Source organism: Podarcis liolepis (genome assembly GCF_965112155.1).
Source record: "Podarcis liolepis genome assembly, chromosome: 15".
In the NCBI taxonomy this organism is placed as follows: Eukaryota; Metazoa; Chordata; class Lepidosauria; order Squamata; family Lacertidae; genus Podarcis; species Podarcis liolepis.
In genome coordinates this window covers 45,021,902-45,044,621 of record NC_139566.1, presented here as the reverse complement: position 1 = coordinate 45,044,621, position 22,720 = coordinate 45,021,902, and the positions used below count along the sequence as shown (strand labels likewise).

The 22,720-nt window shown below is 52.4% G+C and overlaps 1 protein-coding gene and 1 long non-coding RNA gene across 2 annotated transcripts in view; one reads left to right on the top strand and one right to left on the bottom strand.

Annotated features, from left to right (window-relative positions):
• TTC28 (tetratricopeptide repeat domain 28) overlaps positions 1-22,551 on the bottom strand; it is a gene marked incomplete at its 5' end in the record, with an annotated part of 118,183 nt that extends 95,632 nt beyond the window's left edge. Inside the window, 3 exon segments of the mRNA XM_083476630.1 lie at positions 19,326-19,604; positions 22,364-22,528; positions 22,531-22,551. Coding sequence (XP_083332756.1) covers positions 19,326-19,604; positions 22,364-22,528; positions 22,531-22,551 — 465 coding nt within the window.
• Positions 1-22,720, top strand: part of LOC310694062 — a 243,112-nt gene that overhangs the window by 190,272 nt on the left and 30,120 nt on the right. The window lies entirely within an intron of this gene.

The window sequence follows — 22,720 nt, the reverse complement described above, 5'->3', positions numbered from 1 at the left end:
TGCAATCGTTTGGAGGCCGCGTTCGGCAACCCCCAGAAAGGGAGTCAAGCCAACCGGGCGATTCGGCGGTTGAGACAGGGCAAGTCCACGGTGGCCGCATACACCACAGAATTCCGGCTGCTGGCACAGGACTTGACCTGGAACGACTCGGCTCTCCGGGACCAGTATCTCGAGGGGCTTTCAGATGAGATACTGGACCAGCTGGCCACGATGGAACGCCCCACCACGCTAGACACCCTTATCCAATGGAGTCTACAGATTGACGATCGGCTAGAGGACCGGCGTCAGGCTCGGGACCGCCGGCACCTCCAGTTCTTGGCCCCAGTGTCGACCAGCAGCCCCACGGGCCCAGCTAAGTCATTGGAGGAACCTATGCAGCTTGGGGCAGTGCGGCCACGCCTCTCCCCCGCAGAGAAGTCGCGGCGTTGGGAGGGGAATCTTTGTCTCTATTGTGGCGGAAGCGGACATTATGCAAGGTCCTGTCCTGAGAAACACCAGCCGCAGGGAAACCACCAAACCCCAGTAGCTGATGGCCCTGGCTACCGGGGGTCCCAAACAGCACAGAATGGGGCGGCACCAATTGAATTACAACACCTTATGGTTCCGGTACATCTATACCCTCCAGGAGGGCCATGGATTCTTACCCATGCGCTGGTGGATTCGGGCGCAACCCGCTCTTATATGGACGCTGCTTTTGCTGCCCAGCATCGGGTGCCACTGCGGAACAAGCCAGAACCGGTGCAGGTGGAGGCAATCGACGGACGGCCCCTGCGTTCGGGTGCCGTCACTCAGGAGACCCAGCCCCTGGTCCTGTGCCTCCAGCAGCACCGTGAGATGCGAACTCTGGATATTGCCTCCATGCCCCGGTTCCCCCTGGTGCTTGGGATGGACTGGCTGGAGGCTCACAATGTGCGGATTGACTGGGTCAAACGGACTGTACACTTCCCAGACCCCAGTTCTCCGGCTGAGACTGAGATGCTAGCAGCTGCGCCCACTGAGGAGGTTGCTGCAACGCTCCCCGCTGAATACCGGGACTATCACGACGTGTTTGAGGAACGGGGGGCAGACCAGCTACCGCCGCATCGGTCCTTTGACTGTGGCATAGACCTCCAGCCCGGAGCGCCTCTACCGGTGAGTCGCTTATACTCGTTAACCGAGCCAGAGCGCGAGGCTTTACAGGACTTCTTGCGCAAGAACCTGGAGCGTGGGTTCATTAGGCCTTCTACCTCGCCCACTGCTGCGCCAGTGCTCTTTGTTAAAAAGAAATGTGGGGAGCTCCGCCTTTGCCATGATTACCGGGCCCTGAACAAAATCACCATCCCGGACCGGTACCCTTTGCCCCTTATTTCGGAGTTACTGGAGCGGGTGCAAGGGGCGCAGGTGTTCACCAAGCTAGACCTCCGGGGTGCCTACAATTTGATTCGGATCCGCGCCGGGGATGAGTGGAAGACCGCATTTGGGACCCGGTACGGACAGTTCGAATACCTGGTTATGCCCTTTGGTTTGTGCAACGCGCCTGCTGTGTTCCAACGGTACATCAACCACGTGTTCCAGGACTTGCTAGACAAGTATGTGGTGGTGTACTTGGATGACATTCTGGTTTACTCCCGTGACCCGGCGTGCCACGAAGGCCATGTCCGGACCGTGCTGCAGCGCTTGCGCGAGCATCGTCTGTATGCAAAGCTCAGCAAGTGCGAGTTTCATCAGCGGTCAGTGGACTTCCTGGGTCACCGACTCTCACCAGGTGGGGTGCAGATGGATCCTGGGAAGGTGGCAGCGGTTCGAGAATGGGCGGCACCTCGGAACCGCAAGGACCTACAGCGTTTCCTGGGGTTCGCCAACTATTACCGAACCTTCATTGCGGACTATGCTCACCGCACCACCCCGTTGACCCGACTACTGCGCCCCAAGACGCCGTTTTCCTGGGACAAGGAGGCGGAGGAGGCGTTTCAAGGGTTGAAGGCCTGTTTCCAGAGAGCGCCAATCTTGCAGCATCCGGATCCTTCTCGACCCTTTGTGGTAGAGACTGACGCCTCCAGTACGGCTCTCGGTGCCGTCTTGTCTCAGCAGCACGGACCGGAAGCGCCACTTTTACCCTGCGCCTTCTATTCCCGCCAGCTCCTCCCAGCGGAGCGTAACTATACTGTGTGGGAGCGGGAACTACTGGCTATCAAGGTAGCCTTCGAGGTCTGGCGCCACCATCTTGAGGGGGCACGACATCCGGTGGAGGTGAGAACCGACCACCGGAACCTGGAGTACCTCCAGACCACCCGCAAGCTGAACCAAAGACAGATCCGGTGGGCGTTGTTCTTTTCCCGGTTCCAGTTTCGGATCCGCTACATCCCTAGCTCTCAGAATCAGAAGGCGGATGCTCTGTCCCGGAAACCTGAAGACAACGCAGACACGGTACAGCAAGCAGAACCCACCACGATTCTACCTCCGGCTGCATTCCTGGCCACCCAGGAGGCGCAGCCACTGCAGGTTCGGGTGCGGGAACAGCAGCGGGTCGACGCTTGGGCCCAGGATCGTCTCCGGGAGCTGGCTGAAGGGTCCAGTCCACAATATCCGGGGCTGGTCCTGCATCAGGGCCTGCTGCTGCACCACGGTCGTCTGTACGTCCCGCCAGGGCCACTACGGCTGGAGGTTCTCCGGATGGCCCATGATGCCCCAGCAGCAGGGCACTTTGGACGGTATCGGACCACCCATTTGGTCAGTCGGGAGTTTTGGTGGCCCCGCCTGAAGGCTGACGTGGCTCGCTACGTTGCTGGTTGTGATGTCTGCCGTCGCGCCAAGGGTCCTACCGGGCGACCCCCCGGCCTACTTCAGCCATTGCCAGTTCCACCGCGCCCTTGGCACACGGTTTCGTTGGACTTTATAGTGGAATTACCCTCGTCTCGTGGCTGTACCTGCCTTCTGGTTTTCTCCGACCATTTCACCAAGATGGTACACTGCGCTCCCTGTCCATCTGTACCCACAGCCAAGGAAACTGCGCAGCTGTACCTTCAGCATGTCTTCCGCCTGCATGGACTACCTGAGCGCGTGGTGTCCGACCGGGGCGTTCAGTTCACATCCCGGTTCTGGCGAACATTACACCAGACCCTCGGGACAGAGGTCTGCCTCTCGTCAGCCTACCACCCACAGACCGATGGCCAGACGGAACGGGCGAACGCTGTGCTAGAGCAGTACCTCCGGTGTTACTGCAGCTACCAGCAGGATGACTGGGTCGACCACCTGGCATTGGCGGAGTTCGCCTATAACAACGCGGTGAATGCGTCCACCCAGCAGACCCCGTTCCAGGCCAGCTATGGTTATCATCCACGGCTGTTTCCAGAGGTGCTGCCGGCATCCGCGGTCCCGGCAGTGACGGAGTGGCTTCAAGAGCTCCAGTCCCAGCAACAGCTTTTGGTGGAGCAACTGCACCAGGCCAAGGAAGCGTACAAAGCCCAGGCCGACCGCCACCGCCAGGTGGGGCCGGAACTTCGCGTCGGTGACCTGGTTTGGCTCTCTACTCGCCATCTCCACCCCTCTCGACCTTCGCGGAAGGTGGACGCCCGCTTCACCGGCCCGTTCCCTATCGTGGACCAAGTCTCTCCTGTGGCATTCCGTCTCCGGTTACCCGCAACCCTGAAGGTTCACCCGGTCTTCCACAGGTCCCTTTTGAGTCCTGTGGCCCCACCCGACGAGTTCCACCCGAACCGTCCCCAACCGCAGCCAGTGTTGGTTCGGGGAGAGCCTGAGTACGAGGTGGAACGCATCCTGGACTCCCGATACCGCAGGGGAAAGCTACAGTATCTCATTGACTGGAAGGGGTACGGACCGGAGGACCGTTCCTGGGAACCAGCGGCCAACGTCCACGCACCTGCCTGCCTCCGAGAGTTCCATGCGACGTACCCCGGCAAGCCGGGTCCGGACCCTCGGTTGAGGGGGGGGCCTGGGAGGGGGGATGGTGTGATGGCCTGGGATTCCGATTTGGAGGATGAAACAGAGGAATCCCAGCCTGCACAGGAGTCCCCGCCCCCAGGGCCGGCTGAACTGGGGCAAGGCCTAGAGGCTGAAGAGCTTGCACCTGTGGCAGTGCAGCAGGAGCTGGCCCCAGGTGAAGTCCTCCTGGCCCCAGAGGAGCCTGATGACTCAGTGGCCACAGGTGAGCCTCCTCCAGGGCCCAGTAACCCTTCGGCCTCTCCTGATCTGCAGAGGCTTAGGGCAGAGAGGCGAAGGGAACTAGTTGCCCCCAGGAGGAGTGCTCGCCTTAAGGCCAAGGTAGGCGGGGCTCCTGGGGGTCGGGACCGCCCCTGACCTTAGAAGAGGATAAAAGCCCACTCATCCCGGCCCCAGGTTGCGGGAGCAACGTCGTTGTTGGCTTCGGACCTTCCTGTGATCCTGATCCTTGCTCGGCCTCCTGTTCCTGACTAACCGGTACTCCTGATCCCTGCTCGGCTTCATGTTCCTGACTATCCAGTACTCCTGTTTCCTGCTCGGCCTCCTGTTCCCGACCATCCGGTGTTCCTGTTACCTGCTCAGCCTTCTGTTCCAGCGTTCCTGTTCCCCGCCCGTCTCTCTGCATCGGACCTCGCCCCGCTTCGTGTGGACTCTGCTACATTCACGGTACCTTACCCCCGGGGCCAGCACAGATGTAAAGATTATAATTGATGTATAAGTTAAAACTGGTTAATTAAAAAGAACTAAGTTAAAAAATGATTACAATAATATTGTGAAGATGAGAGTAAGAACTTGCTGAGCCAACTATTGGAATTAGGATGTATGAAGGGGTGGTGCGGGGAAGTCAGAGAATGTGGTTAAGAAAGTAAGGATTTGAAATTATACATGTTTGTCTTTGTCTTTGTGTGTTTGTGATGTCAATATAAAATGTGAAAACCCAATAAATTTTTTTTAAAAAAAGAATGAATACATTTTCTTTTCATCTGAACTGTGATTCTGGTTTTGGGGCTTTCTTTTATTTTCTCTTTACGCCTGCACACAGCAGTTCTGCATAAAACATTGCATTTCCAAGCTCTGCATTCTTCTCTTCCCCACTTTAGCTCTGATTTCATGACACAGAAATGCAGCTGGAGGAATGCCACTCTCTGAAAAACACACACAAAGCAGCACACAAGGCTATTAAACCTGCTCCAGGACTAGCCCAGAGTTGCCAGATGGCGGCTAGAAAGGCTGTGCAGCGACAGTTCGCTGCAGAGCAGGAGGCTACAGAAATTGCACACTGGACTCCCACAATTAAGCTGCTAATCAGTGTCAATTCCACGCTGATTTGGCAGCTCCTCCTCCCCACTCGCGCCTTCACTTTTAACTCTTTGCCACACATGCTCACAAATAACCTGGAATGCTTCACTCCTTTACAAATCAGCAGGGAAACAAAAGAACCAGGACACCTGAACAGGTTCTATTACTTTTGGTCACCCCTATGAGCTAGCGACTGCAAGCCGGCTCCTGAGAGCTTAGGGTAGTCCTGCCATGGCAGCTTCCTGTTCCCAACCCAAGGCTCACTCCCTATCGCTCAGCAACCACCTCAGTTTTGTACTGAATAAGCAGATAGTTTCTCGAGAGAGAGAGTCACTAAAACTGTCTTTTCCTTAATGTGACCTTCCAGGAATCATCCCATCGTTATTTCAAGGACCACAAGATCCGCCCCCTCCAGCCACAGGAGGCCACAACCAGGGTACCTTCTGCTGCTGCTGTTTCCTGCCTTCCTCTGTAGTCTACGCTTGAGGAATGAACAGCTCAGTCACCTTCCAAGCATTACTGCTTTAGGAATTAAGGAGATCTTCAAAATATCTCAACCAGGCAGACAGAGAGCCATGGCTTCTGTGCCCCACCCAGGGCGCCTTGGCTTTGTAGCATAAGACCATAAGAAGAGCCTCTGCAGCATGAGGCCAAAAGGGCCCCCCCCCAATCCCGCCTCTTGCTTTCATGGTTGCCAACCAGATGGGTCACAAGCAGGACAGGAGCAGCCCCTGTGAGACTCAGCAATGGAGATTTGGAGGGTCTGTTGAGTCAGCTTCAGGATTTGTTATGAAAACAGATTATTCGTCAAAAAGCACTGCTTTGCTGAGTTCCTGTGCAACCAAATAGAGTACAGTCATACCTTGGGTTAAAGTTGCTTCAGGTTAAATCTTTTCAGGTTGCGTCTCGCGGTGACCCGGAAGTAACAGAACAGGTTGCTTTCGGGTTTTGCCACTCGCGCATGCGCAGACGCTCGAAATGATGTCACGCACATGTGCAGAAGCAGCGAATCGTGACCCACACACACGCAGATGCAGGTTGCATTCTGCTCAGGATGCGAATGGGGCTCCAGAACGGATCCCGTTCACGTCCAGAGGTACCACTGTGTACCTCACGTTAAGTACAGATTAGAGAACTGGGCCAAAACAATGTAAAGTATTGCACTTGGGCAAAAAAAATGAGAGGCACAAATACAAGATGGGTGACACCTGGCTTGAGAGCAGTACATGTGAAAAGGATCTAGGAGTCTTGGTGACCACAAACTTGACATGAGCCAACAGTGTGACGCAGCAGCTAAAAAAGCCAATGCAATTCTGGGCTGCATCAATAGGAGTATAGCATCTAGATCAAGGGAAGTAATAGTGCCACTGTATTCTGCTCTGGTCAGACCTCACCTGGAGTACTGTGTCCAGTTCTGGGCACCACAGTTCAAGAAGGACACTGACAAACTGGAACGTGTCTAGAGGAGGGCAACCAAAATGGTCAAAGGCCTGGAAACGATGCCTTATGAGGAACGGCTAAGGGAGCTGGGCATGTTTAGCCTGGAGAAGAGGAGGTTAAGGGGTGATATGATAGCCATGTTCAAATATATAAAAGGATGTCACATAGAGGAGGGAGAAAGGTTGTTTTCTGCTGCTCCAGAGAAGCGGACACGGAGCAATGGATCCAAACTACAAGAAAGAAGATTCCACCTAAACATTAGGAAAAACTTCCTGACAGTAAGAGCTGTTAGACAGTGGAATTTGCTGCCAAGGAGTGTGGTGGAGTCTCCTCCTTTGGAGGTCTTTAAGCAGAGGCTTGACAACCATATGTCAGGAGTGCTCTGATGGGGTTTCCTGCTTGGCAGGGGGTTGGACTCGATGGCCCTTGTGGTCTAATCCAACTCTATGATTCTATGATTCTATTCTAAGTACTTAATTCATTCCGGAGGTCCATACTTAACCTGAAACTGTTCTTAACCTGAAGCACCACTTTAGCTAATGGGGCCTCCTGCTGCCACCGCGCCGCCAGAGCACGATTTCTGTTCTCATCCTGAAGCAAAGTTCTTAACCTGAAGCACTATTTCTGGGTTAGCGGAATCTGTAACCTGAAGCGTATGTAACCTGAGGTACCATTGTATATTCATGCATACAGATGGTGACCACCTTAAGCGTGACCAATTGATGTGTGAACACCGATGTGCGGGTCCTTTTGACCTGGAGGAAAGCAGAAGGTGGGTGGGCATGCTTCTATGTGCTTCGCTGACATGCAGGGGGGCCAGGAACAGAACTCCCATGCGGAATGGTCACTGCCTGTATTTTCTTCACAGAGAATTCAAACGTAAGCAAAATGCACACTCAAGGGAATGGGTTGGCAGGAGGTCCAATCTTCCCTGAGCCAATATTTTATCGATATCATTCCGCATATTTACTTTTTCATGGCAACATGCCACATGTGTTCCCCATGGGCCACCCCTCTCTTGCTTCCTCTCTGGGCAGCTGAGGATGTCTAAAGGCAGAACAACACAGAAGAAGCAGGGATGGAGCTGCCACAGATCAACTAGACAGCTGAGTTGGTGAGAACATAGTACAGTACTAATAATGCCAACCCCGCAAGGGACAGCTGCATATTCCTGCCTTGCAGGGGGTTGGACTAGCTGACTCTCAGGCTCCCTTCTAACCCTACAATTCTACTGGAGGCCAGGGCAGGTGGGAGGGGCCTTCAACCTGGTGCAGCCCACGCTCCCTATGTCAGCATGAACCACAAACCCAAATCAGCAGTTTCTTCCAACAACTTCAAAGTGTGAATTAAAGCAAACTAGGGTTTGAATTCAGCTCAGTTAAGGTATCGCATTAAGCGCACCTAGCTCTAAAAAAGGGATAGGGGGGTGTTCAGGCAAAAGAAGAACACAGGGGCCAGCAGAGAAACCTAAGGGCTGCTCCCAGCTGTGAATTTGTTACCCCTCATCCCCACTGACCCCCCTTATCTCTCCCTCTCTCTCTCTCACACCCCCCCCCCACAGTCTCAGGTGCCAGACCCAAAGTCTTGAAGCCACAGGAGCAAAGAAGGCACTGCAAGACAGTGGACTACAGGTGCCGCCTGCAACAGAAGCCAGTCCCATCTCCCAGAGGAAAGGCATGGGGGCCACACAAACTGGCCACCGAGAAAGGCATCACCAAGGATCAACAGAGAGGCCAGAGCAGCCTGAGAGGCACAAGCTTATTGCAGACTATTCTTAGTGGGGCTCAGCTTTGGAAAAGAGGCTGGCTGGTCAACCTGTTACCTCCTGCAGCAAAAGAAGAAAAACAGGCTACCAAGGGATCTGGCAAAAGGTCTCCCCCCAAGTCTGCCTCACTGCACTGTGGGAGGAGGAGCAAACATGCGAAGTCTCGGGGTAAACTCTCGCAACCAGCACTCAGGAGGAGCCAAAAAAAACCCATTAAACAGTTTCATGTTTGAAAAACTGGAATGCATCTCTCTGCAAATTAAAGACAGATTGGAAAGAGAGGGACAGACCTGGAAAGTTCTCTGCTCATCAAATTAAAAACAAGAGCCCTATTCATAAAAAATTCTTCAGTGGTCAAGTCACATTCTTCACTCTTGTGTTTTTATGTGCCACGAGGGGGAGCAACATTCTGCCGGTGAGGGGGGCCACTAGGACCAATGTCTTAGCCCCCCCCCCTTCAGCAGACTAGGTGGGGGCACCCATCCTCAAGCCATCCCAAGGATTCTTCACATGGCCAACAGCTGGGCCCAATTAGCAAGCAAGGAGAAAAGTAAATAGTCCTCCTCAGTATTTTGTTGCATCCTCCAAAATTCACATGACACAACAGCAGCAGCAACAACTCAGAGTGAAGATCAACCCGCCCCTTCCAGGCAATGTTCCCAAATCTACAAAGCCAAAAGGAGATGAGAGGATAGTAAACTGTGGGCACTGGAGAAATAAAGCAGAGCAGAGATGCTGGGGAGAGCAAAACCCAGGCAGGCAGGAAGCCACAAGGCGGAGCATCACTCCAAGTGGCACTACTTGGCCATCCTGTTTTGCTCAGAGACAGCAGGATGCCAGGCAGTCATACACTGCCCCCCCCCAAGCTCTCTTTCTGGGTCACTCTATAAAAGCTGGACCTCTGAAAGCCTTCACGTTTCACATCACTGTGCAGGGTCTCCGGAGAGCTTGTTTTGCCGCAAGAGTGACTTCTGCATCAAATACCAAGGGAAGTGCCCTCATTGCAAATGTGTACATTGTTGGGCTCTCACATGCTTGAAAGGCATCTCTAAAGCAAGCAAGCAATTTCTGGGAGGGAAGGGCACCCCGAGAAGACGAGGCCAAGAGCAGGAGATGAGCAGAGCATGGCTTGGCAGGGGACCATCTCAGCCAGATGCCATTTGCACTGGCCAGCCAGATACATCCCGAGGGAGACTGAAGGGGGGAGGGAAAGTGCCCACATGCAGGGAGCCAGGAAACCTTCCTTTTTATTTATTTATTTTGTTTTCATAAATAAAGTAACATGCAGCAGCCGCCACCCTAGGCCTCCTGACATTTGAGCAAAGAGCTCCTGTGCTCCACTTGCTGCCCATTCTCTCTAGAGCTCCTTAAGCTTCCACTTTCCCCCTCACTGGATTCATGAGGAAAAGGAGGCTGAGGCTTGCCCAAGGCCATCCTCGGAAGCCAAGTCTGCCACATTCAAGCCCAAACTAAAGAAAACATAGCCTAACAACCCCTCTCTTCTGGGACGCAATGAAAGCAGCTGCCAGAGGAGCTTGTATAAAAGAAAAAAACATCCCTTCGAGCCCAAAGCCCACCACTGCACTGCTGCCTCCTGTCCACAGGTGTGACAGACACTCCTTGCACTGACGGGTCACTCAAACAGTTTGGCAAGGCACACGGACCTCAAGGTGCGACCCACAGGTGCCTCTCCACAGACTGAAGTGCTGGAAGCCACTCGGAAGCCAAGGCAGGAAGCTTCCTCCCCCAGCTCTGCAGGAGCCTCTGGGATGCGGCTGTCTCCACGCCCAGCTGGAGTTTCCTTATTGCAGATGCCTGGAAAGGAAAGCCCAGCCAAGGATCAATGGGCAAGAAAATGCAGCCGCTGGCTGGCAGGCAAAAGGCAACACCGGCTTCTCAAGAGATGCCGAGAGCTAGGCCTCCTTCTTCCTTTTTGGCTAGGATCTGCCTTTGCCCCAGGAGCACGCCCAGAGGTGTTGCTGGGCCTCCGCAGCAAAGGGAAGGTGGGAGAGGGAGTCAGGGAAGCCAAAGTGGTGTGCAGAGAGGTTGTCCCATACTTTGGACAGGTGTCAAATCAACATGCAGGTGTGGAGGTGGAAGCAGCGCTGCCTGGGACGTTCTAGAGCCCACCAGGCCCAGAGGAGGCTCCAGACAGGATCAGCTGTGCTCCTAACCGCAAGCAGGCGAGGTGGGTTTAAGACTCCATAAGACTCCATGACAGCCTGCAGCCTTCTCCTCCTCAGTGCAACACTGCCTCCCACAGACACAACGTAATTAATGCTGCCCCATACCCCACCACTGACCTTGATGGAGACCTGGTGATCAAGGCAAGAGACCATCATTTGGTGGCTCTGTCTGGGCTGAGCTGCAGCAGAGAAAGACCCTCTGTCACCTGCTTGACCTGAGCAGAAAGCCCCCCACCTCTGCTTTTTGCGCTCAGGATCCTGATCATCTACAAACCCCAATGCTCAGGCGGAAGCAAGTGCCAAGGGGCAGGCATCACAGACCCTCCTTGAAGGCCGCAGTTTGGCTGAGTTGGGGGCAAAAGGAAGACGTTTCTAGAGGGCTACACAAAAAGAGGCACCGAGCTCCCAGGGATGGAGCAACACTTGCTCTGCTACTTGGAGATCACCCCATATCTGCAAAAATACTTTTTGTGCCAGTCTAAGAGACATTCTGGCAGACAACCAAAGCAGACCTCTCAAAACAAGCACCCACTAAGCAAGTCCACTCCGAGGCTCCCGCTGGGCACAAACAAACAAGTATGATGCAAGAGACAAGTTCCGAAGCAAGACAGGAAATCTATGAGCAGGTCTGTGCCTTCCCTGGTTGTTTGTTGGGGGGGGTGTTAGGTTGCTTCTAAAGATGTTTCTCTGAGCATGTGCAGAATTTATAGCATAGGCCAGTAGTTTTCAACTGGTGCACTGCTTCAGCACCTTGAATGATGGTCAGGATTGTACCACTTATCCCACAAGGGAGCCACAGAAAGAACGTTGTTGGTCAAGGGAGCCGTGGATTCAAAAAGATTGAAAAACTCTGTATTAAGGTGTTCAGCAAATTAAAATACAAAAATATATACTAAAACCATCCATACAAACTACTAAGAGCAGCAACATAAAGTACAGAAATACAGCAATAAAGCATTACAATATACAGAAAACAGAAGTGTCCAGAATCACTAACAGCAAAAAGGTATCTTTTTGAAAGAGGAGGGAAGGAGTTTGCCAAAGGTCCTGAGAGAGGCAGCACCACACCAGCAGCTTCTCTGGGAATGAAATGCAAAGAAGGCCAAGGATGCTGAACCTCTAAGAGCTGGATATCAAGCCAAGCAGGGACCGAGATGGAGAAACCTCTTGGTTTCATAAGCCCATCTTATTTGAATCCAGCCTCAGCTCCCCCCTGAGCATTCAACCACCAGCAGCGTCTCTGAACGTGTGACTTTCCAACATTCTTGTCTGGTGTGCTTGGACACCTCGGTGGGCCAGAAAAGCTTCGTTCAAGAGGCCTCCATCAGCTACCCTACAAGGCAGGAGAGCGGCATCTTCCCCACCCACAAACGCCCAGAACTGTCCAGCCTTCAAGGCTGACCACCAGTGGCTGCCCTGGCATCTGGCTGGCAGCTAAAAAGCAGCTTTCCTTCTTGTGTCACAGGAGCCCTGCTCTTGCCAGAGGAGGCCCCAGTCCTGTGGGAACGACCTGTGCGGTACCCAGAGCAGGGGGCACGACACAGCGCGTCCAGGTCTATATCAGCTCTGGCCTCAAAGGCCTCACCACATCCACTCTCTGCCTATGGGGCTTCAGGAAGGCCTTGCAGGTCTCCTCTGCTTTCCCTGGGAACAGCTGGGGGTCCTGGGGGGCCCAGTCCAGTCAAGAAGCAATACGAGAAGACATGTGGAGAAGCTATTTGCTCCCTCCTTGTCTGAATGCCACAGCAGTACAAAGACCAGCGTTCCTCTCATCACTGCCCTTGCAAAGACCCTCCAAGTGACCCTATTTTCCAGAGACAGTCCCAGATTTACAGAAGCTGCCCCAGTTTCTGATTTGATCCCATAGGACGTCCCTATTTTCATAACAGAAAGTTTGTAAGGTATGGAGTTATCCAACCCCCCAAGCAATCTGAAGGCATCCCTGTATAGGTTAGTTTTTTAATGTTTAATGTTTTATTTTGTTTTTATATATGTTGGAAGCTGCCCAGAGTGGCTTGGACAATCCAGTCAGATGAGTGAGGTATAAATATTATTATTGTTGTTATTGAATAGGATGTCCCTATTTTCCTTGGAGAAATGTGGATGGCATGCCCTTAATGGGAAGCAGAGCAGAGCTCAGGAAGGCTCAGACTATGGCTGGTCTTGACCAAACAGCTGTCCTTTCCAGCTTCTCCCTTCATCCATTTCTCTCTGGTTATCTGCAGCAATGTATGCACAGAGGATACGGCCCCATCTCAGGCTGCAACCGTCTGGCTCCTGCTGCTCTCAAGCAGCAGTAAACCACCAGGCAGATTTTCTAAAAGGCTGAGGCCCTTGCACCATCACGTGGGAGAAAAATGCAAGAGGAAAGGAAACTTAAAACCTGCAATTTGCCACTGCCCAACATACAGATGCCTCACTGGGAGGAAACAAGCCAGCTAAAAACAGGGTTGAAAAGCACAGTGCACTGCAACTAGTCCCACATCGAAAGCACCCCCTGGCCTGGCCCACTTGGGCAAACTCACGTGACTTGTTACAGCCGTGAAGCAGAGAACACAGACAACATGGTTTTGGAAACAAAATGGAAGCATGAAAACCACATTATTACTGGAAAGAACCCTGCATGCATGTGAGCAGCAGCCAAATAAATAAGGGGGGGGGGGGAAATGAGGTGATGTTAAGCTAGTTCTAGGAAGTTTGCAGGGAGGTGTGAGTACAGTGAGAAGGGAATTTGGAAGGGCTCCGCTGTGTTGGCTTTTTGCTGTTAGCTTCTATGTAGAATGTAGATTTTTTCAATTCCGTTGTTCTGTATGGGACAATGACAATAAAGATTATTGTATCGTATCATATCGTTCTACCCATCTCTGCTATTTTGCCTTGTAAAAACTGTTTTCTGTTTACTTAAACCTCTGCAGTTGTTTAACGTTACCATTTTCCTCTCAATGTCTATATGCCCCTGCTTTGCTCTAACTTTTGCCATTGTTTAAAACAGCAACTTTTTTTCCTTTCACTGCTTCTCCCTTTTCACTGCACTCAAACTTCTCCCTCTTCCATTCCTCAACCCCTTCATGTGAGAGAGATAAGGGATGTGGAGTCCTCAAATATTCCATAGCACCGTCACATAATGTATTTCACTCCTGGTGATTACTAAATGTAGTAATGTGGAACAGATAATTTAACAAGCAGAGACCCATATATGTAGAACAAGAGAGAACAAGGCATGGAAAGGGGAGCAATATGTGTGTGCAAGGAGGAGCTGAGAAAAGTGGGGAGGCATGGACCAAGGGATAAAGGTGAAAACTGGAGCACAGCATGGCTGCAGAACGGAAGAGAGAGATGGGGTTGGGAAAGTGAAAAATGAACTCACCAGTTGCAGAAGGCAGGAAGCTCTTGGGGGCTGATATGGGAGAATGAGAGGGAGGCTGGTGAGGGGAGCAAGCGCAGCCCCTACTATCATCCTATTTGTTACAGATCTGGAATCAATACCAATTTGGAGCCTCTCCCCTTCGGAGTCAATAAAAGATGATATAAAGCATCGGTAGGCAAACTAAGGCCCAGGGGCTGGATCCGGCCCAATCGCCTTCTCAATCCAGCCCGCAGACGGTCCGTGAATCAGCATGTTTTTACATGAGTAGAATAAATGCATCTCTGGGTTATTTGTGGGGCATAGGAATTCGTTCATTTTTTATTTTTTTCCAAAATATAGTCCAGCCCACCACATGGTCTGAGGGACGGTGGTCCAGCCCCCTGCTGAAAAAGTTTGCTGAGCCCTGATATAAAGGCAATAGCAGGTTTCCAAATGGGGAAGGATCATAATCATTTCAGGGTTAAAGCTCTTATGACCCAAAGTTCAATGATTCCATAGTTAAAGACTTTGGAAAACTAAAGGCCAATAGGCACAGATACCAAAATCTTAACCAGCCTTTTATAAAACAAGATACCAGACCTGAACAAGTAAAACAATATCTTACGGGCATAGACTACGGGCTGGGGAGTAATCCCCTTAGAAATCTGGGGGAATCTATAGGAAACTGCATATAGACTCCCTTTAAATACTGTATGGAGTAAGAGAAAATTTCTCTAAGATCATGAGTAGGTGGTGCATTGTCCCAATGAAGATAAAAAATTACCCACCCATTTGTTGAAAATGCCAGGGGTGGTTTTCACCCATACACACACACACACACACACACACACACACACACACACACACAGTGGAAATGCGAGATGTCAAAAATACTGCAGGAAAATTAAACATTAATTAACAAGGATTATAGGCTATGAAGTCCCATTTCATCCAGCATTCTTTTTCTTACATTATACGAAATGATCAGTTAGACCAGAACATAAAGAACGAGCCCATTAGACTTCAGCTGTAGCCAGAGTACTTTTTGCTAATGACTGGATAGAATCAACAGTGTCCACAACCCAAAAATGGCTGGATGGAATCAGGGACTTTGCAGCATTGGTGAAGTCAACACATTCCCTTAGACTTTTGGAACACAACTTCTTGATAATGTGGCAGAATTTTATTGAATTATTACCAAACATAACTTAACGGATTCACAATGTTTTATTCATTTAAAGTTGGCGGTGTTTTTCTGATCTTAGATTAAATGTTATAATGTTCTAAAAACTAAGTGGCACAAGATACAAAATTGCTTTTTTTACTACAGGTGAAACTCGAAAAATTAGAATATCATGGAAAAGTTCATTTATTTCAGAAATTCAACTTAAAAGGTGAAACTAATATATGAGATAGACTCATGACATGCAAAGCAAGATATGTCAAGCATTTATTTGTTATAATTGTGATGATTATGGCGTACAGCATACATTGCTTTGCATGTCATGAGTCTATCTCATATATTAGTTTCACCTTTTAAGTTGAATTACTGAAATAAATGAACTTTTCCATGATATTCTAATTTTTCAAGTTTCACCTGTAACTATAATTGCATTATCAGGCTGCTTGCTGGTGATCAATGGTTAATATTTATCGGAATTACTAAGAATGGACTTCTGTCTGTGTCATTTTATTTAACAGATTTAAGAGAATTGAAAAGGATGTGCCTATTTTCTTGGAAAGCCTGGCCTTTTCAGAGTATCTCAGGAAGCTCAGCTCCTAGCCAGCATTTCCAGGACAGTTGCATGAGGCTGGGAGTGAGACTCCTGAACTGCAGGGGATTGAACCAGAAGACCCTCAGGGTCCCTTCAAACTCTACAATTCTATGATCACAAATGTATCAGCAGGCCTGGAAGACGAGGCAGCAAAGGAGGGAAGGAGGGAGGGAGGACTTGCAATTTTCAAACAATTAATTACCTATGTGGCAGAAATGCAGGAAAGGATAAGTGTCCCACTGGTTTCCAGAAACATTGTGTTTATCCTCCTCCTCCTCCTCCTCCTCCTCCTCCTCCTCCTCCTCTGTTTCACCACCTGGCAGCAGAGCAATTTTCTTTTGTGTAAGGCTCCCTATGAGCTACCTCTGGCACGCCTGTGCGTGGACCTGAGCTTCAGTTGCAGTGTGGCGCTGAGAACGCCAAGGTTGCAGGTCTGATCCCCATAAGGGACAGCTGCCTGTTCCTGCCTTGCAGGGGGTTGGACTAGATGATCCTCAGGGTCCCTTCCAGCTCTACAATTCCATGATTCTCCATTAGATTCTCCTTGGCGAAATCTGGCCCTGGAAGACGACATGAACAGAGAGGCAGGATCGGACCATCCACAGCAATCTCACAGGAAGATGCCAGAAATGGAGATGCACCGCCGTGGGGCAGGCAGAAGACCCCCGGTTCTTTCCCCAATGGCACCTCTGTGTAGGTGGGCATAGCCCCACCTGAAACCTTGGAGGGCTGCTGCCAGTCCGTGGGGACAGTGCTGAGCCAGATGGACTAACGGGCTGCCTCTGTCTATGTTCCATTCCTATTACAACTCCGGTTTTACAAAGGCACTGCCAAGCCCAGAACCAGCCTTGATGGGGCTTTGCGCCCATGAAACGTGGGAAGAAAGGGGCTGGGGAAGGCCCTGCAGTGTCTCTGAGAAATCACTCTGAAGTCTCACACTTACAGAACAAAGCACACACGCCACATCTATTTTCCCTGGGAGAGTACAAAGCACCAATGTGTCTGGCACACCCCCACCCACCCCACCCCCACCTCATTCCAAGCCCAGTGCCAATCGGTGGAGTGTCTGCAAGGGATCGGTCTCACATCACAGCAAGAGAAAATCTAAACTCTTTGGACAAAGAAAGCGGCTTATCAGACTCTTCTCTGGCAGACTTGCTGTCAGACTGACAGGATGGAGAACAGCTTGGGGGCACAATTGGATCAAGCTGCAAAATGTAGCCTGAAATGTGTGGGTCTCACTCCCCTCCCTGCATCTCTTCAGTGACACAGCAGGACAAAGGGAAATGGAAAGATAATGGGCAGAGAGGCCTTGGGGACTGGCCCCTCGCACCTGGGGAGGCTGAGAGACCCCTCCTGGGTCAGACTCCTCCCTTTCCTACTATTTGGAGCAGATTAATAGCCTTCACATCACCAGAGTCAGCGGAGTAAAACTCGGCCCTTGTTGCCATGGAAACAGAAGCACAGCCTCAGACAAACATTTATGGGAAACCTGCCATTTCCTTCAAGAGCAAAATAGAAAGGAAGCAAAAGCCGCCCCCCCGCCCCCCCCAACCTATGGCAGAAAAAAATTGCCCTTGCTGTCTCCAGAGAGAGAGCTAAGAAGAGCCTGTCCGAGGCTTCTCTGCTCAGCGGCCCTGGGCACACAGTGGCCTCAGGGATGAAGAGCCTCTGGTCCAAGAGGAAGGCAGGCTGCTTCTTGCCAGGGACTGGCCCTTTCACAGCTCGTGCTGGCAGCTCAAGGCAGGCAGAATGGACGGACAGAGGAGGAGTCCTCCTAACACAACGTTCCTCGCTGCCTCTGGAGCAAAATCTGAAGCTGAGAAAACCCTCGCCGTGCTTCGTCCCAATGAAGGCATCACAATCCATCCGGCACAAATTCCAACGCCCGTCACAGCAAGAGAGATGCCACAGCCTTGCAAAGCAGCTGGCGGCACGGGAGAGTCCACACCAGGCACTTATTCCAGAATGGCCAGGCTTCGTTCACTTGCCTTTTAGAGGGCAGCTACACAAGGCTGTCAAGATACTGTCCTTATCCTGTGCTTTTGGGCCGAGGGGGCTCCTTTTAGGAGCTCAGAACATCCAACTTTTAGGGGGAAGGGGAGAGAACAAAATTGTGATTCCTGTAGCAGGCCATCCAAAGAGGTCAGACGAGTGGGGCTGAGGAGATTCCACTTGCACCCAGAAACCCATTTCACACATGACCTGAGCCTTTCCTACCTATTCTCCCTGCTTCAGGAGCCGCCAGGGCAGGCGCAGGGGGATGCTGGGTTCTGGGTACTGGAGGGGGTCACAGAGGCACGGGAGCCACAAGATAAATGCTTGCATTCCCCCACCTACCCACGAAGAAGGAGAGCTGCCTGTTGCAAGTCAGGACGATGGTGGCCAGGGAGTCAGAGCAAGCAGGCTAGGGGGGAATGGGAAGGCTCCGTAGGCAGCAAAGTCAAGAGAGAGAAAGGCAGGCACCCAGGTGTCCGTGTTAATTGCTGGGTAAAGACAAGGGTAATCTCACTTCATTTTTGACTACTGCTGTTCATTCAGAGCAGCAGCACAAATCTCTGTGTGTGTCTAGAGCAAGGAAATGGAAACCAGAGCAAGGTCTCTCTGATCAAGAGCTCAACCTGGCAGTGAGCCCCCTTGGCGCCACGCTTTGTAGGGCCTGGAAGAGAGAGCAAGGGAGAAGAATGGCTAGAGGGGGGAGCCCTTGCCCACTCTGGGCCTGGCTGACCCCCACGAGCAGGAGCAGGACCCTCAGGGGCCCCAAGTTCCACTTGGTGAGCAGAAAGGCAGCATAACTTAAGAGCCCAGGAAGTGGAGAAAGGGCTTCTTCATTCAGCAGCTAAATAGAATTCCATGTACACGTTAGTCGTGACCATGCACACATAGCACAGTCCCCTTCGCAAGACTCTGCAATGCGTGGGGGGGGTGAGAGCCCTTCCCCCAAGGCCTGAAGGCAAACAACTAGCTCAGCAAGCCGAGTAATGGAAACTTTTTGGAGAGCAGCATGCGCAGGAGCCTGATGGAAAGCGTACCAAGTGTGACTCTTAGAAGGACTAGCAGATAGCTGTGAATGTCTTGAATCCAGACAGGACTTGGAAAAGCATGGGAACTACCCACAGGAACCTCAGAAGCCAGAGGGAAAGGTGCCAGGCAAAAACCTTCCTCTTCAGCCGGACCTTTGGCTGAACAACATCCTGTATCCTTTTAAATGTGTTTGTGGAAGGTAGGTTTATCGGTTTGTTTTGCTCTTGTTCCTGTTTCTATTGAGTTTTGTGTTTTTATCTTGTATTTTTATGCTGTGAACCACTCCGAGATCTTCAGATCAAGGGTGGTATACAAAATGAATAAATAAATGAAAATTACAGGGGCCAGAGAAGGTGAGGAGCCACTCTCCCCCAGCCCTGGGCAGAGCACACAGCCCTGCTCTCTCCCTCTGGCAGAAGGCAGCAAGCCAGGGAAGGCAGTGCATCTGGCTCTCACGGACCTCTGCTGAGGGAGCCTTAGGTGCCCAGTTGTGCGGACACTGCTGCACAGGCGGGGTGGACCCACAGGCGAGAGCAAGTCAGGGGGCCTACCTTTGGCCACTTGGGGTTCAGGAGGCGTGCCTGGATGGCGTCATCAAGGGCTTGGTCGTACTGCTGCGTCTTCATGTACGCTGCCGAGCGGTTGCTGTACAGGATGCAGTTCTGAGGATCGACGGCCAGAGCTTCACTGTAGAGCACAATGGCCTTGTGGAAGTTGCCCTCGTGGCAGGCCTGGTTGCTCTGGCGCACCTTCTCAACAAACTCAGCCTTGCTCAGCACGGGGCCATCAGGGCTTCTGCTCTCAAAGCGCTTCAACCCAAACAGAGAAATCTGCAAACAGGCAGGGAGGAGGAGGAGGCATTTATCCAATTTATCAGCTAGAACAAGCAGCACTTCCTGCACTTACTAAAATGCTGTTTAGTAATAGGAAAGACACAATGGCTTCCACCCTGCGAAGTCACTGCAGGTTTTCATTATTCAGTGCTCCGGCCCTGTGAAAGTCTCTGCCAAGTCCTCAGGCCCCAATAGCTGGCAAATCAACCCGGATGGGGTCATCAGCTTTTTGCTTCATTTTAAAAAGGCAAGCAGCAGCAGAGTAGAAGGTCCTCACCTTCCCCAGAGGCTGACCTAGGAACCACAGTGAAGATCCTTTCACTATACTAAAACCAACCACGGCTGGTGGGATTAGCCACACATCACAGATCAAATCTGAGGGTGGTGGCTTTGTACACACTTGCATTAAACGCTCTGTCTTCCTCCTCCCAAACTGACCTCCCCGGTAGCTGCTCAGAAAGGAGCCCTACCTACATTTATCAGAACTGCTGATTCAAGGAATAGTAATGCTTATTTCTTGCCACCCCCACCACCCTCAGTTATTTACTGAACATCCTTTCATCCGTTTCCAGTGCAGTACAAATACTTTTCTTGGAGGAGAAAGTAGTCAGCTGTCAGGGCAAAACATGTTCTCTGCAACGCCACAGTAACACTCCCCGAGAACAACCCCCCGCATTTTAGCAAAGTCAAAGTCAAGGAAGCTAAGGGGCAAGCAAACTGGCACACACAGGTTGGACTGGAAGTGGTGCAAACTCTGAGGCTGGGGGCATTCCTGCATCCGCGAGGCCAAGCTCTCATTTATGGCTATGACAGAAGCCTACAAGCTGCTGAAGGAAGATCATCTACAAGGAGATAACATGTTCCTTGAAGAAGGCATCACTGTCTTCCAGTACCTTTTCTTAAAGGGGTGTAAGCAAAGCTAGCTTCAAACTGTCCCAACGTGCGGATAATTCATCCTCCTTCCTATCATTCAGTCTCCTCCTCCTTTCCCACCCATTGCCGGCATCAGTACCTGGTGGAATCAGGTGGACAGCATGAGGACAGCTGGCCCAACGTAAGTCAGGTGCTGGGACCCAGAGACACTTTGCACAGAAGCCACAGCTCCTGCAAGCATCTCAGAAAGCCTAGAAGTAACTCAAATGGCCTGGAGTAACTGCTAATTGGCAGCAGGACCCAATAAGGAAAATGTACTGTCTGCACAACGCCAGCCTAAACCAGTGATGGAGACAGCTGACTAGTATGGAACCTGCAGCTGCCTAATTCTACTACTTTTTATTGAGGAGGCAAGGAATAAATCTGCCCTCTAGCTAGGAAGCTTCACGCTCAGCCCTTAGGGATGCATGTAGGGGTGGTGGGTTTCAGGGACTGGAAGAACAGCAGGAACCCTTTGCTACTTGAAGCAAAACAAGCAAGGCAACAACAGCTTTGCTGCTCTTCACCTGCTCATCATTGGCCCATGTAAGAAAAGGCAGGCTGGCACCTGGTGCCCTTGCAGCTCCCACTCAAGAGCATCCACAGCCCCAGCTCCTCCAAAGGCCTCCCAAGGACAATGCCAGATAAAATGGTCTCCATGGGGGGGGGGGGAGCCGCCCCCTGCTGTGAAGTGAAACAAGCTGAATAGCAGCTCTTCAGGATTTTCAGCTTATGGCACTTTCTCCCCTCTCACCCCAGGAAGGAGAGCATTTTCTCAACCAGCTCTTTATTAACCACTTTAGTGCCAAGGCATTGATACAGACCTCCTTGCAGGACACCCTCCCTGAGCCAGCCCTGCTTTTCATATATATGCGAAAACTGTGCAATCATGTTACCCCTGAAGCCACCCCACAGCCAGCCAGCCAGCCAGCCAGCCTTCTGTAAGGCAAACAGTGCTGGGGAGAGAGCATCCCTACCAGTCCCAGAGCAGCCACCCCCAGGGAGCAAGGCCTGAGCAGCACAACAGCTCTGGGAGTGTTGGGTGTGCTCTCGTGGGGCAAGCATAGCTGAAACTGTGCAACTTGGATGCCTCCAGTGTGTGTGTGTGTGCGCGCGCTCATGCACACCTATATTAAGGAGCAGATGAGTGAAAAGCCTTTCTCTGGCACAGGAGCTGGAAGTGCATTACCAAAGTGGACAGTACTGAAGGAGATGAGCCCACGACCTGCTTTGGCACAAGGCAGCTTCCTGGATCTGGAAACTCTGGTCTGCTCAACTCAGTTACACCAGGAGCTGCCTCAGCCAAGCTGGAGCTCTCCAGATGTTTTGGACTACAACTCCCATCCTGCAAGGGAAAGGCAAGGCAAGGAAACGGAAAGAAGGCAGGCCACAAGGGGAGGGGAGAGAGATCTATACCCATCTGTATAAAAATTGCACAAACACTGGAGGGGGGGCGCTTTTTATACTCCAGGGCGCTAACAAACAAGCCCGCCTCACAGTGTGCCACTATCACCCAACCCTCCAACTTGCCTCGGCGCACACGCGTCAAGCTGGCTTAGTTTCGCCACGCTGTCCGAGCGCCCTTCCCCCGGCGCGCCAGAGAGGCAGCCCCGAAGGAGCGGCCAGGGACCCCGGGGCGCGCTCGCCTCCCGGCAGGGGCTGCCGCCAGGCACGTCGGGGCTACCGAAGGGGCGGCGCCCGCCCGGCCGCTTCCCACCTCCACAGCCCCATCCAGCCGGGACGTGGCGCTGGGCGCGGCAAGAAATCGACCCCCTCCTCTCCCAGCGCCCGAATCCGCCCCCCGCTTGGTCGCCCCCGTCCCTCCAGCTTCGCCCGGCGCTCACCCCGGCCAGAAGGGGCCCGCGAGGATCCCGCTCGCCGCCGCCGCCTCCTCGGCGCCAGCGCCTGAAGCTCCGCGGCGCCTCGGGCTCCATGGCGGCCCCGCTTCGGCTCACCGCGGCGGCTGCGACGCCCCCTCGGCCCGCCGGCCGCCCCGCGCCCGCCCCGCCGGCGGCGGCGGCATCGGCGCCATCTTCGGGCTGTGCGCTGCTCCGCCCCGCTGGGGGGGCCGGGGGCCGGCCGCGCCCCTCCTCCGCTCCCTCCAACTGCAGGCGAAAAGTTGCAGAAAGTCCGGGGCAGGACAGGGACCGACGCGCGCACGTCGGAAGGGATCGCTTACACTCGGCCCCCTTCCCCAGGTA